The sequence below is a fragment of the Ptychodera flava genome, chromosome 6, assembly GCF_041260155.1.
Source record: "Ptychodera flava strain L36383 chromosome 6, AS_Pfla_20210202, whole genome shotgun sequence".
NCBI classification, from domain to species: Eukaryota; Metazoa; Hemichordata; class Enteropneusta; family Ptychoderidae; genus Ptychodera; species Ptychodera flava.
Genome location: NC_091933.1, coordinates 45,945,042 through 45,960,292, shown reverse-complemented (window position 1 = coordinate 45,960,292; position 15,251 = coordinate 45,945,042). Strand labels below are relative to the sequence as shown.

The following is a 15,251-nucleotide window of genomic DNA, read 5'->3' as shown; positions in this document are numbered from 1 at the left end:
CTTAAAAGGCGGGGGTCATCAATTTTTTGGTGCAATGGGTAGGTGGGTTCACTTATTTTGACTGATGCGCAGGAAGAATTTGCCGGCCCATCCCCGGCCATAATAATTGAATGCTCCGTAAAAGCACTCGATACGTTTTAACTGCCCCATTATAATATTATTATCAAAATGGAATGTATGATTTTCGATTATGAAAACGGCTTCCGATTCAACATGTCGGTGAATTGCAAGGTATACACGAGCTGAAGTCGACAGCAAACGGTCGCTTGGAGAATGCACGCATATCTTCGCCCCTAATAGACGTACGACTAGTAGCGTGCTACCGATTTGCAGACTATTTCTGGAAGGTTGGCATGTCTCCTCAACCCTCCACACCCGAATCGACTCGACGATTCGATAATTTAGCCATGTTTCCTGTGGGTAAAATCAGAGATGATCTCGAAATCAGCACGAGATACGAGATAACATCAATACCCAAGTGTTCCGTCATAAGGAAGCACTACCCCGCTCACTGAACCCCTTCCTATATAAAGCCAGACGGCGGATCGATGAAATCAACCGAACTCGCCTATCAATCACCTCGCAATTAATCATTGTTAATTTCAATTCACGAAATCGTTCCACTTTCTGTCTATATCACTGAGATTCTGAGTCTCCCAGGCACCCATTTTGCTTGCGCAATGTCATGGTTATCCTTACAGCACTTAATGATTTTCTCTTTACCTAGAATGCACTTATCGGCGAATTCAGCCGAGCTAAGCCTTTGAATAGCTGTCATCAATCTGGACAAGCACAATGCATGAAACTACACTGAAAGTACATTAAAAAACCATCTCAATTAACAAGAGCGAACGCCTACCTCTGGGTTACCTCTCAACAATCTTCAATTTAAGACAATTCATGTCAAACTCTGCGAACGGTGTAATCTGAAACGTCAGTCCGTCTTGAATATTATATCTGTCAATGTAAATTAGATCTGATGAAGTCTTCCCTCACCCTTTCTATCCTCTTGTTTTCGTCACAGTGAATGTGTCCAAAAGAATGAATGGCGTTCTCGCTTTCCGTATTCCAAAAGCTGAATAGCATTCTATCTCCAACGTCATTCATGAACAGTGGTAAAATGGAAGCTTGTGAAATTAGTATGCGTTGTAGCTTAAAGGGGCGTGTCACTTTGGACCTGATATGAAACTCAAGTTCATTTTTTTACAAGAGAAGCGAAAGAAGTTAGCTCTGCTTGAAACATGCTTTTAACGATTATCTAAGGAAAGCATATACCAGTATTTTGTGGGAAAAAATATTGAAGCCTATTCAGGCCATTTTTGTACAAAAAAAAGAAAAAAATCGTAATGACGAGATTTTAGTCCTCATAATTACGAGAATTAAAAACCTCGTAATAACGATAATCAAAATCTCGTAATAACGATAATCAAAATCTCGGAATAACGATAATCAAAATCTCGTAATTACGAGAATTAAAACCTCGTAATTACGAGAATCAAAATCTCGTGATTCAAAACTCGTAATTATCAAAGTTTTCTTGTTACAAATGTGGCACGAATACGCTTCCGTAAAAAACTGCCGGTAGATTTTTTCCGGTGTATGTTGGATGCTAGACATTAACGTCCCAATGGCTGGTATTTCTCATGGAGGAAAGACAACTGGCTGGGGCACACCCTCATCAAAATATAAACACAAATTTTGAGTATCAGGCCAGACACGATCTACTTGCCAAGGCTTGGTATAAAAACTGCATGGCCTTCCATGTGAAAATAACGAAAGAATGTGTTGAAAATACGGTGGCCCCTATACGCCACGGAACTCTATTACTTTTGAATATAAACTCTAATTTTTCTTGACAATATTTTTAATATTTGTAAGAGATTTTATTTCTCCACCGCAAACTTTTAATTTTGTACGGGCAACTTTATCTTCACTTTATCTTAACTTTAACTTCTCGAAAGTATTTTTAGTTTTAACAATAAAGAAAATATGTTTCTCAAAAGAATTTTTAATTTTGTAAAACAAAAGTAAAAATTTTTCAGGATAACAAACTCCCCTACACGTCATGGAAATTTATTACTTTTGAACATAAACCCATATTTCTGGACAATATATTTAATATTTGTAAGAAATTTTATTTCTCCACAGCAAACTTTTATTTCTTAACGGGGAAACTTTATTTTTGGGGTAAACTGATTTTAAAAACTTTTAACAAAAAACTTTAACTTTTAAAAAATAACTTTAACTTTGAACAAAATATTTGTTTCTAAAAAACGTTTTTTATTTCGAAAAGAAGTAAAAATTTTTCACAGCAAGCGTTTAAAATTTTTGCTAAGCGCGAACTGAGTTACTTAAATGACATAACCTTATGTTTTTAGAGCAGAAAACTTAAATCCTTAACGACTCTTTCTAGCGAGAGTAAACATATTTTGGGGAAGAGTAAAACATTTTTCCGACGAGCGAAACTTTATTTTAACGGCGGAGGAAGTTAAAGTATTCCACTATGCAACACCCAAGTTTGATGGCCCAGAGTCTCCGAGTTGGTAGCCGGTATCAGACAGTTCGTGTTCGTGTCGGCTACATGGACGATCTGCCCTCCGAGACAACCATGACTGACTTCATCGGTGATACGGGCACGCTAGCCCGGCCCTACCCTGCCTGCGTACGATGCTGTGTGTTGGGGCCTTATAACGCCGGTAACTCACAACATCGTACGCAGGGCTACGGGCACACAAACGGGTCAGTTGCCACTTGTCTGAGTTCCCGAAGAACGATTTTATGTTTCAGTGATTCGTCCTGACGGCAGACGGTTTGCGACGGGACCGCATTGGGGTTCTTCATTGGTTCTGCATGGAAGGGCTGTGTGTTACCGGCGTTATACGGTCTCCCACCACATAACGCAGGTAACACACAGCCAATGCGTGTGATAGTCATCTTTTCTAAGAGGAGAAGCCAGATTCGTAATTGATAGAAACTGAAACTGAACCGAGCCCGCCAGATTTGACCACAGTCACGGACTGGTTTTGACTTTCACGTGTGGTTTGCGGGGTCAAAAACGTGAAAGTCAACCAGCCCGTAAAAGGCATATCCTGTCCGAAAACACCACAGCTGTGGACCCACAACTACCGTGTATTGAACCACGCTCGACAGTGGTCAAATCTGGCGGGCCAGGTTCAGTTTCAGTCGAAGTCTCTATCAATTACGTATCTGGCTTATAGAAAAGAAAACTATCACACAACATAAGGGACATATGGAGGATTTTGAGGAAAAAAAATTGTCACCAGGTGAGATAGAAGGAAAAAAAATTGATTCTGTCATGGCCTGAGAAAACAAAATTGTCATAACAGACAGAAGTGAAAAAAAAAATTGTCACAATGCACCAGAAATTAGCAAAATTTGGAAACCTTATTCTCATGTATTCTTTGCCGGCGCGCCGCCATAGGCGGCGCAAATGTTTTTACCACAAGCAATTCTTATGTTTTTTCCCTAGCACTTATGATATAAGCATGCACTACATAGGTCTACTTTACACCTCAGTACACTCAATGTTTTCCTTCCATTTTCTGACTCAAGAAATCATATTTCAAGGTTTCTGTTGCAATATCTCAATGGCATAGGCACTATCTAAAGGGGTCTATTTGACTTCTGTAAATTGTGAAAATTTAAAACACAAGACCGGAGTCAATAAACTAGTGTTAAGACACCGTTAAGACAAATCACTCAATCAACAAACTGGTTTACCGGGACTGAGATCACATGACCAGGGTCAAAGCACTATCGATTCACCGGTGTCTCGCCATGTATTCGGAGGAATGTGAGGGGGGAGAGGGTCACTAAAAAAGTGAAAACTTCAAAATGTGGAGAGGTAGAAGGGGGGTGGGGTTACTCAATTTTTTGTGCGAAATAAATTGAAACACATCTCAGATTGCACCATTGCACACATCCATTTCTCAAAAGTTTCGATGCGAGAGGGGGCCATCCCCTCTCGTGCTCTCCCCATGGGTCTTCTAACAGTTTTACTGGTAAAAGACAAATTGAAAATACCTCTCGGATTGAACTACACTGCACCGTGGTGCACATCAATTTCTCAAAATTTTCACAGGATCTAGGACAAAACTGAACTGAACAGAACTGAACTGTTGTGAATTCATCCTTTATTATCACAGAAACATGTTTTAATTTACCTCAGTTCAATGACCATTTTGACAGTTAAACATACCATATTCCGGCTTTTCATTAGAAGCTGGCAGCTGGAGAAATGACACAAGGTCACAGATTTTCCGTTCCTGTATATTCATTTGTCTTCAGTCTCTGGCAAACAGAACTGTTTTTCACAAATTGTATTGTCATTGTTTGGTTGTTGAATATTGTGACTAAAACACTGATCATGCAAAAAATGTAAAAAATATCAGTGTTCAATGTCATTTTCAAACAGTTTTACCGAGTGCAAAATAAACTGAAACTCTTCTCAGATTGCACCATTAAACATATCAATTTCTCAAAATTTTCAATACGAGAGGGGGAACCCCCTCTCGTGCTCTCCCCCTTGGGGTATTCCAACAGTTTCACTTAGTAAAAAACATAATAAAAGACCTCTCAGATTGCACCATGACTGCACCATTGCAGACATCAATATCTTAAAAATTTCCATGCAAGATAGGGGAAAGCCCCTGTGACACTTCCCCCTAAGCCTCTCGCGTGTTCTCGCCCTGTACTTTCAAATTCTGCCCGGTCAGATATCCTAGTGAAAACCCTGTCATAATACCCATCCAAATTAAACAATATACTATATGGTTAGATACTGCGTGAGCTTTTTATATCTTTATTTTATTGTGACTTTCAATTTCATTTTGATGGGCTCACCTTTTTTGAGCCATCATGAGATAACTGATGATAGTCTAGCAGGGTACATCAGGATTTGAAAGGTCTTTACTATTGCTGTATTTTGTAAATTTTACAATTACATGTATTGGTATTTAACTTTTCTAAGTGGGGGGATCAGTCAAAAGTTTAGAGTTAGAGAGGGAGGTTACTCAAATTCATCATGGTTGGCGAGGGGGGGGGGGAGGCACTCGAAATTTCAGAGTTTCAGGCCTTAAATAATGACGACTCCATATACAACGCATTACAAACTTGATGACCCATAAAAAAAATTGCACTGCTACTCCATTTGGGAAAAAAAAAGTTGATGCAGGTCTGACAGTAGAAAAAAAAATTGCTGTCACTCTGATAGGAAAAAAAACTTTGCTCCCATACCCATTTCCTCCATCCCCCCCCCCGAAATCACATGGTTCTCCCCTAACATTAACAACACATCAACTGATGAAGGAATAGCTCTGCATGGCAGGGCTGTGTGTTACCGGCGTTATGTGGTGGGAGGCCGTATAACGCCGGTAACACACACAGCCCTGCCATGTAGCCGCAATAATTGTAGCCCTTGGTTGGTGGGGATTGTGCTTCTATCGTGCGGCTCGCGCCTTGCCCAAACCAGGGCTACAATTTCTCCCTATACCTGCTCGTGTAAAAGCTTCAGTGCCGTCTACACTGCGTGGTCAAGGCTAGCTCTGCATAGCAGGGCTGTGTGTTACCGGCGTTATACGGCCTCCCACCACATGGAAGCTACGAGACCAAGCAGTACAAGCGACTGGCGAGAGTCTAAGCCCTGCCATGCAGAGCTAGGTCAAGGCACACACGGGGCCGCATTAGGGAGCGTTCAGTTATTATGGCCGGGGGTGGGCCGGCAAAATCCAGGGGGGTCACCTCAAATTTGAAAACTGCAAAGGGGAGGTCATGTATTTTTCAAACAGCTCAGAGGGGGGGGGGTCACTTAATATTCATAAGTATCCGTCCCGTCAAAAAGCAGGTTCAGTGTTCAGAAATATTCTGGGAGATCAAAATGATTCGTTGCATGATTTCATTCTCTGAAGTTATTCACCTGTAAATCTGAACAAAAGTATAATTAACTGTCACATGAACATCTTAACTTGACAACTCTGAGGCTTGTCTTATTGTAAATCAAGCTCACTGCACTGACGGCGATGAACAATTCCTATTACTTACATATTAGAGATATAGCAAGTTTTAAATTATTTAACAGTTACCTGTACTGAGACTACTAGTACCATGAAAAGTTAAATAATACTTTTAGGTGAAATTCCAATATCATAATTGTTGTCCACATCTGAACTTTTAAATACCCTATTTGAATCAAGTACATTTGTATCAATTATCAAACACCTATAAAAGCACAAATTAATTTAGTTTAGCATTTAAAAAAAATTATTCTTTGTTTTCTCATAGACTCCAATGTATAGTGAATCAACATTTCGGTGAAATTCCAAAATCCAATTTCTTGCACACATATCAACCATTAACCATCCTAGGCTAACTAAGTACTTTAAAATGAATTATCAAATGTCTATAAATACACAGATTTTGATAGTTTTATATCGGAAAAAATATTCATTTTCCTCATAGACTCCCATGTAAAGTGAATCTACATTTTGGTATAATTCCAAAATCCAATTTCTGGCAAACACATCCATTTGTTACCACCCTAATCTAATCAAGTACATTGATATCAATAATCGAGAGTACATAAATTCATGGGTTTACCTATTTTTGTATTGGAAAAAAATTATTCATACTTTCCTCATAGACTCCCATGTATAGTGGATGAACATTTTCAGTGAAGTTCCATAATCAGATTTCTTGTACACATAATATGCACCTTTAACCATCATATTCTAATCAAGTAAAATAATGTTAATTATTGAACATCTGTATATGCACAAGTATACCAAGTTTTTCATTGGAAAAAAAATTATTCACAATTTTATATATCATTGACTCCCATGAATAGTGGATGAACATTTTTGGTGAAATTCTAAGGTCAAACTTTTTGTCCGCATGCCAGTTGTAATAAACCTATTTCATTTAAGTACATTTATGTAAATTATCAAATATCTATAAATGCAAAGATATAGTTTTGCATTGAAAAAGTATTACATAGATTTCTCATACATGTATGAGAAAATATATGTATACCATGTATGGTGAATCAACATTATCAACAGCTGATTTTTAATTAAATCCAAATATCAAAATTTTGTACACACACGCTTGCGCAAAAATATTGCGATCCACCAGTAATTTCTGTCCAACCCCTTTGAGGGGTAATTTCAAAATTATAGCAAGTCAGAAGGGGAAATCTTATCATTAACACCTTTTGAGTTTTGTAAGGAAGGTCATTTGAAAAAATCTAAGCTCTTTTTTGGGGGGATTCTATTGCTCCATACCCCAAGGTGTTTGTGTGTGCAGCTTTACTCAAGCAATGTGTGTGTGGGGGGGGGGGGGTCATGAAATTTTTGTCATCTTGAAAGGGGGGTCATCAATTTTTTGGTACAATGGGTAGGGGGGGGGTCACTTATTTTGACTGATGCGCAGGAAGAATTTGCCGGCCCAACCCCGGCCATAATAACTGAACGCTCCCTTATCAGAGAATCTCGCCTTACCTAGTGCAAATTTCACCACTATCAATCCTGCTCCCGGATAATGTTAGAGCCCTTGTAACTCCTATCGATGGTCAACTTTACTCCTTGCAGCTGAAAAATGTCAGTTTAATGAATCAGGCGCGAAATCAATTCGAACTGGACCGCCGTCGTTGAACTCTGTACCTAGCCGACTTGTACCATTACATTTTAGGGGTGGCCGACAGGTGTGAGGGACTAATGAAAATGGTGGCACTAGCAGTAGCGCGCTAGTGGCAGTAGTTGTTGTTATTTTAACGTTATCTTTTCGGAGGATTGAAAAAAGGCCATAGGACCGTTTGCTCCTTTTCAATTACTGCAAGAATACCACTATCGCTGAAAGCAAAGAGAGACCAGTGACCATTGAAGAACTTGCCATCTTTATTTCTGAAGAAGTGAAAGAGATATTCACGCCATGCAAAGTCTGTCGTCTCGTCTTTGCCATTTTATACAGATGATTATAATAATAATTATAATAATAATTTTAATAATAATTTGGGTCGAAAAGACCAAATATGATATCGATTTCACTGCCCCATGTTTCCATGGTAACCATTTTGGGGGTCGAAAATTTCAGTTTTTCTAATATCCAATGAAAAGTTACTTTGATTGATATGAAAATTATCTAGCAGGGGGAGTTCAGGTCAGAAAACACAAAAACCAGACTTATTTTAATGTTTTGAGTTGCCATGGTAACTATTCTGGGATTGAAAATGTTACTTTTTTCCTAATTCCTATTAAAGAACTATTGATTGATGTAAAAATTGATAATAAGGGTTTTTCTGGTTAGCACACCAAAAAGAATCACACTCATTTTAATGTGAGATGTTTCCATGGCAACCATTCAGGAGTAAAAATTACCAGTTTTTCAAAGATTCCATCTAAAATCCAGGAATCAACAGAATGTGTTATATCAAAGGGATATTTTGGGTTAGAAAGACCAAATATCTAGTGTAAAAATCCAGTAATCAACAGAAATATTATACCAAAGGGTTATTTCGGGTTAGAAAGACAAAATATGATATCCATTTTTACTGCCCTGTTTCCATAGTAACCTATTTGCGTTTTAAAATTTCAATTTTTTTCCTATGTCAATTAAAAGTAATCCCAGTTACTATGCAAATGCTCTCCTAAGTGTATTTATAACAGCATGAACTCCATGTTCATTTTTGTTTTATGTTGCCATAATAACCATTTCGGTAACCAAAGTTTTTTTGTTTAAAACCATAGACCCTCGAGAGGGTCTATGTTAAAACATAATTCACTGTTTTTTATTTATTTTATGGATTTCTAAGTAACAACTTTTAACATTTGTTCTATAATGATAATAATAATGATTGTAATTTCTTTGCCTTAATTCTGGAAAGAATAATAAAGATAATGTATATTGGGGCCATTTTGGTCAAAATTATGTTTTCCGTTAATTTTAGTGTGTTAGAATTAATTTTACTTAGACCAGAAATAATTTTTCAAGCATTTTTAATTGTGTTTCATTCAGTCATCCCAAATAAGTGTTATAGTATATTACTAACTTATTATGCATTTATCGAATTAAGTTTATTATAATTCACTGGTACTTATTTATTTCATGGATTTATAATAAACGACCTATAATAATGTTCATTTTATAATAATTTATTTTGATTTCTTTGCCTCATTCCAGGAAGAATAATGAAGACAAATTATATATTTCCTGATTGTTTAACTAAAGTAAAATTATGGCCATGTAGTAATGCATTATTTTTTATGTGACCTGGCGTGACCCATAAACTCTATGATTCTGATGATTAGCTAGATCTCCCCTTTCCATGGTAGCAATGGCTAAATTTGAACATGATCCCTGTATATATACCTTTAAACATTTTTTTAAAACCCAGCAGGCCAAGACAAGGGGAAATATTAAAAGTTAAATGTTTGCCCTGTATCCGCCATACTGAATTCGAACTACCTTACCCACAATTCAATGCGAAGTCCAATTAAGCCAGTATGGCGGATACAGGGCAAGTGTGCGGAATCCCCAGGAAGTGAATATTGCCAAATTTCGGCACATGTAACGTTTCTAGGCCGGCCATACTGGAGCAATAAACATTTGAAGGCATTTGTGATAGTCGAGGATCATTTATTTGACGCCAGATTGTTTCTTTTGTTTCTTTCTGGCTGCTTGTCTGAAATCGATGTCTGACCTTTCTCTTTTTTCCAAGTAAACTGCGACCTGCGGCCGCCCGCCTCGAACGACAATCCAAGCAACGTTACGATAACATGTGGGCCGGGCTAGCTGCAGTACAGTACGGCAAACCGTCCGACCCAAATACCCAGGTAAAACCTCGAGGTACTGTACTGCAGCTAGGGCCGGGCTAGCGTGCCTGTATCGCCGATGAAGTCAGTCATGGTTGTCTCGGACACTCTGGGTCATCAAACTTGGGTGTTGCATGGTGGGATACTTTAACTTCCGCCGCCGTTAAAATAAAGTTCTGCTCGTCGGAAAAGTTTTACTCTTCGCTAGAAAGAGTTTGCTATGCATTATAGGTAATTGCGCCCTCACATGAAATATTTCTCCTCTCAGAAATAAATTTCGCTCTGAAGAAAAGTAAGTTTGACTTTTTCATCCTTCCTTTTTCGTTCTTTCTTAGTTCTCAGTTCTTAAACCACACTCATATGTAGGAAATATATCTTGAAAGAATTAATTTTGTTGTCTTCAGAAAATAATTTCTCTGCATTGAGAAAAAAGTTTTATTTACTGTATTTCAATTTACTGCTCTGAGAAAATCTTTTTTCCATAAAGAAATTAATTTTACTCTTGGGAAAAATATAACTTTTCTTTAAGAATTTAAGTTTTCTGCTCTAAAGACATAAGGTTATGTCATTTAAGTAACTCAGTTCGCGCTTAACAAAAATCTTTAACTCTTGCTGTGAACAATTTTTACTTCTTTTCGAAATAAAAAACGCTTTTGAGAAACAAATATTTTGTTCAAAGTTAAAGTTATTTTTTAAAAGTTAAAGTGGTTTTGTTAAAAGTTTTTAAAAACAGTTTACCCCAAAAATAAAGTTTCCCCGTTAAGGAATAAAAGTTTGCTGTGGAGAAATCAAATTTCTTACAAATATTAAATATATTTTCAAGAAATATGAGTTTATGTTCAAAAGTAATAAATTTCCATGACGTGTAAGGGAGTCTGTTATCTTGAAAAAAATTTTACTTTTGTTTTACAAAATTAAAAATTCTTTTGAGAAATATTTTGTTTATAGTTAAAACTAAAAATACTTTCGAGAAGTTAAAGTTAAGATAAAGTGAAGATAAAGTTGCCCGTACAAAATTAAAAGTTTGCGGTGGAGAAATAAAATCTCTTACAAATATTAAAGATATTGTCAAGAAAAATTAGAGTTTATATTCAAAAGTAATAGAGTTCCGTGGCGTGTAGGAGCCACCGTATGAAAACGCTGCTTTGGCGACAGTTATTCAGGGCGAACAAATACATAAAAAGATGGTTAATGTCAACTTTTGATAGTGATTCAATTTTCTTAGACTGTGTTAGACAATTAGGAAAACAAGTTCGTTCTTTGTGTGGAAAGATACTACAACCTAAATTTCAAGCTGAACGTTCTCTGATAACTTTACTCTGATTTCTTTACTGCTTAAATTAAAAATAAGGTTGCTGTTATATCCATAGGAAACACTGATTTCAAAATCCTTGCAAGGCTGCTCGTTTGTGTTCAGCCTGAACGTTCAATATAGCGCCCTCATAATCTAACCCTCGAGGTGACCTTCTTACGAAAACAAGGCATTATGATTTCTAGATTATAGATTTATCTAAAATGTTGACCTTAAACGACAGCAGTGAAATGTACACAACGCTGAAGTAATATATACGAGAGGCATTGATTATAATTAATGAACCACACCGCATAAATAGCACATCAACTGGCACAAATTTGACTTAAAAACGAAAATATAATGAAATAATAGTTGTGAGAACGCACTGATGATATTTTGTACCCGGAATTTCCTCTCAAACCTAATGCGAATCGATGATTCATCTTTCGATGGAATTTCGACCTTTGTTCATTGGTATTTTCAGGTAATTACGCCTGGGCAATTTGTAAATCGGCAGCGTGAAAATATTGACTCGATAACTATTCACTGTTAATAACCGTAACCATTAAATAAGCGACGTGGCTTTACATTAAAAGAAAATATTGGTACTGCCTTTGCTGGGAAGAAGTTCTTCTGTTGCTATACGTCATTTCTCACACGTCTCTGTCAATCGTTGCCCTGGCAACCAAATAGGTGGCGCGATCGCCCCTTCGGATCGGATACGAAGTACGACGAACGCCACCACCTCCGCCAAGTGATCTGTACAGTGCTTGCTTAAATCGTCTTATATCTCTCGACTCGTACGATTTTACAAGAGTTTGCTGTCTTCTTCTGTCAACTTCTTTTAAAGAATTTTTACATTTTACAGCCTTCAACGTAGCCATGTTGGGGAAATATCTGTATTTTCTAATTGTGTATTTGAACGTTTTCAGCACAACAACGGACGCCGGTGAGTCTAACATTTGCTATGATCTTGATTCACTTTATTAGTTTATTCGTGTGTCAAATATATATATGTATATGTATGTATGTATGTATATATATATATATATATATATATATATATATATATATATATATATATATATATATATATATATATATATATATATATATATATAAAATACCAAACTATACACATGTCTAATATGGATGCCAAAAGCAGAGCATTATAAACAAAAACAAAAATTACTTAAGGTTATTATTTTACTACTTTGTACTTGAAGTTACTGTTTTGTTTATATGTGTGTGTTTGTTTGTTTGTATATGTATTGTCTGTACGCATGTGTATGTAGTGTTTATGTATTGTGTATGGAAGTACATAATATGCGCAAAATGACTTTTGAAATAGTTGAATAGGCATATCAATGACCGGTACGCGCACCATGCGAGTCTGCACTGTTTCCCAAGAGTTAGCTTTCCGTGAGGGAGCCTTCAGTAATTACAGAGTAGGGGTGGGACGGGGGAATTCCGTGCGCACCTGTACTGTAAAATGTGACCCTCCCCTATCCTTGTGTCTAAAATGCGACCCTCCCTAAGCACTGCAGTATTCTCCCCAGGAATAACTGAAACAGTATCACTAATTTACATAACAGTTAGTTTCATTGTTATGTAAGTTACGGACGGAAATTACAGTGGGGAGGGCTGGCGGTTTTAGGAGGGAGAGTTGCAATTTATCACAAATATTTGTTTTCAATACAAAACAGGTAAATTTGTGTATTTATGTATGCTTGATTATTGATATTAATGTAATTGATGAGGCTAGGGTGGTTACAATTGATGTGCGTGCAAGAAATTGGATTTTGGAATTTAACAGAAAATGTTGATTCACTATACATTGTAGTCTATGAGAGAACTATGATCAATTTTGTGCTGATATAAAACGTAAAGATAACAATATCTGTGCATTTATAGACATTTGATAATTGATGTACACGTTGCCATCTGTCCCATATGTTTTTTTTCTCTTGTCTTTCATCAGTTTTAACTGTTCAAGGTGTTTAATGTAAGATACCACTGCATCTTCTGTGCTTGTGAAGCTTGTCGATAATGTGTGTATTTAAAAGAATCAATGTATTTCGCCTGCAATTTGCTATTGAGGAAATATCAAATGGACATTCAAAGCTTTGGCAGTAAAATCATCTTCTGTTAAAAGTGACCCCCCCCCCCCAAGATAGGTTTATAAAAAGTTACCTCCCCCCTTGGACAGTTTTCGAATTCTAAAAAGTGGCCCTCCTCCGATTCCTCAGGCCCAACCCTGTAATTACCGAAAGCTCCCTAAATCCCTTGCCTTCCCATATTCTTTAAAATGACGACCAGTGTATCGGACTGAACTGCTGTTGGAATGTGCCATGCAGCTCCTAACGATTGGTTATGAAAACAAACCATGTTTCGCAAGGATGCAGATTCTAATAACACTTGGAAAATACATTAAGAATGTTACAAACTATGTTATGCTGTTCAGTATGCAACCATGCAGGGTGCATATGATTTCGCTGTGTAGTACAAAGTGAGTGTGAATGATGAAATCATGTGACATACGACAACCGAGTTCAAATCATCACCCATGAATGGCAGCTCAACTATCAAAGAGCATTGTGGGTGATATCTGTTAAGTACGCGTTTTGTCGAGGGATCGCCTCATATCACGGTAAATTCAAAATGAACCGACTTTCCTATGACGTTAAATATTTACGGCACGCCATAGCATGTGGACAGGTTAGCGGTCATATATCAGAGCCTAATGATGCCTGCTGCATAGCGAAATCTTCATAAAAATCACACTGCATCAAAACGTAATAATACAGATAAATTCACACTAATCACTTGACTGTATTGTATTTATTTATTTATTTTTATTTACACTTTTACTGAGCGACCGAGTTACTCAAAGAGTAATTTTCGTCGGGGCTCAAATATACAGAGAAAAAAGCAGCAGAATATCAATACAAAGAGCAAAAATAATCACAGAGGAACATTTTCTTTTATGAATAGCGCTGATCGCAAATGACGTCACTGTTCTCTCTCATTAATATGCATAAATAAACATTTGTCCGCATTTTTCCGCATAAACGACGAAAATAAAACCTGCGAGTGTTAGAATGGCTATTTAGCGTCACACTTATTCGTATGAATTGATTACTGAGACTACAAGCTGCAACAACAGCCGCGCATACAACGACAAAATTTGTCCGAATTTCAGCGTATTTGTCCGAAAGTCGCGCGCGTGCAGCTATATTTAGTAACAAACCCAAAATCGCGATCAACGCTATTGTTTCACTTTCACCTTAAACGTTGTTATATTTGGAGCATGTCTTAATGCACAGCACCTGATTACAGCACCTACGATCAAGGAATTCGATAGTCAGACACGAATGCGGTCAATTGATTTCGGTGACACGAAAAGTCATTTTGGGACATGGTTTTAAAGAATACAATGCCATATAATGTACTGCGATTGCGAAAAACTCGACGACAAACTCAAGACATGCGAATCGTTCCAATCGAAAATCAGTCTGATGAAGTAAAATTCACTGCAAAGTACACCGACAAGATGGCCTTCATTCGACAATCGACGAAAATCAAGAACGCGATTAAAGGTTCAATGATTCATTCCAAGCGTAGTACATGTTCTGTACAATCTGTCATATTCGCTGTAGACAACAACCAGCATAATCAGACCTGTGTTACTACGCATAATCAGTACAGCTGTATTGTTTCCCCATGTTTAATGTCATTTATTTAATACTCAGCAGCGCCAAAACTAGGATAATACCTACGCATTCGTGTTTGACTATCCTGTTAAAATTTTACTTTTCAAGAATTCATTTTACACCACTCTCAGTCGTAACCAACGTGATTCTATGGCCTCCTCTAGCTACAAGTGCGCAGATGAATTCGTTAAAAGGTGTTACTGTTGGTTTGAGTAGCAATCATTAATTTCCGTCATGGTATACAATGGATACACAAGCAATGAAAAGAACGTGATTAACTTTCACATTTGATATCGTTGAATTTATTTACTTCGAAGGTTCTTTTTTTCATAAAAGGCGTGGCAAATACCCCTTAGGCAGATCCGTGACGTCAAGGTCACAGCTCTTCCTGTATCTCAATTATCACGTCGCAACGTTAAC

At 37.2% G+C, this 15,251-nt stretch overlaps 1 protein-coding gene across 2 annotated transcripts in view; it reads left to right on the top strand.

Moving 5' to 3' along the window:
- The first annotated feature begins 11,875 nt into the window (after window positions 1–11,875).
- LOC139135954 (uncharacterized) overlaps window positions 11,876–15,251 on the top strand; it is a 31,908-nt gene continuing 28,532 nt past the window's right edge. The window contains exon 1 of one of the 2 annotated variants that reach the window (XM_070703738.1): window positions 11,876–12,067. In XM_070703738.1, coding sequence (XP_070559839.1) covers window positions 12,001–12,067 — 67 coding nt within the window. In that variant the 5' untranslated portion in view covers window positions 11,876–12,000. The remainder of the gene's footprint in view (window positions 12,068–15,251) is intronic. The other variant, XM_070703739.1, reaches the window with a different exon arrangement.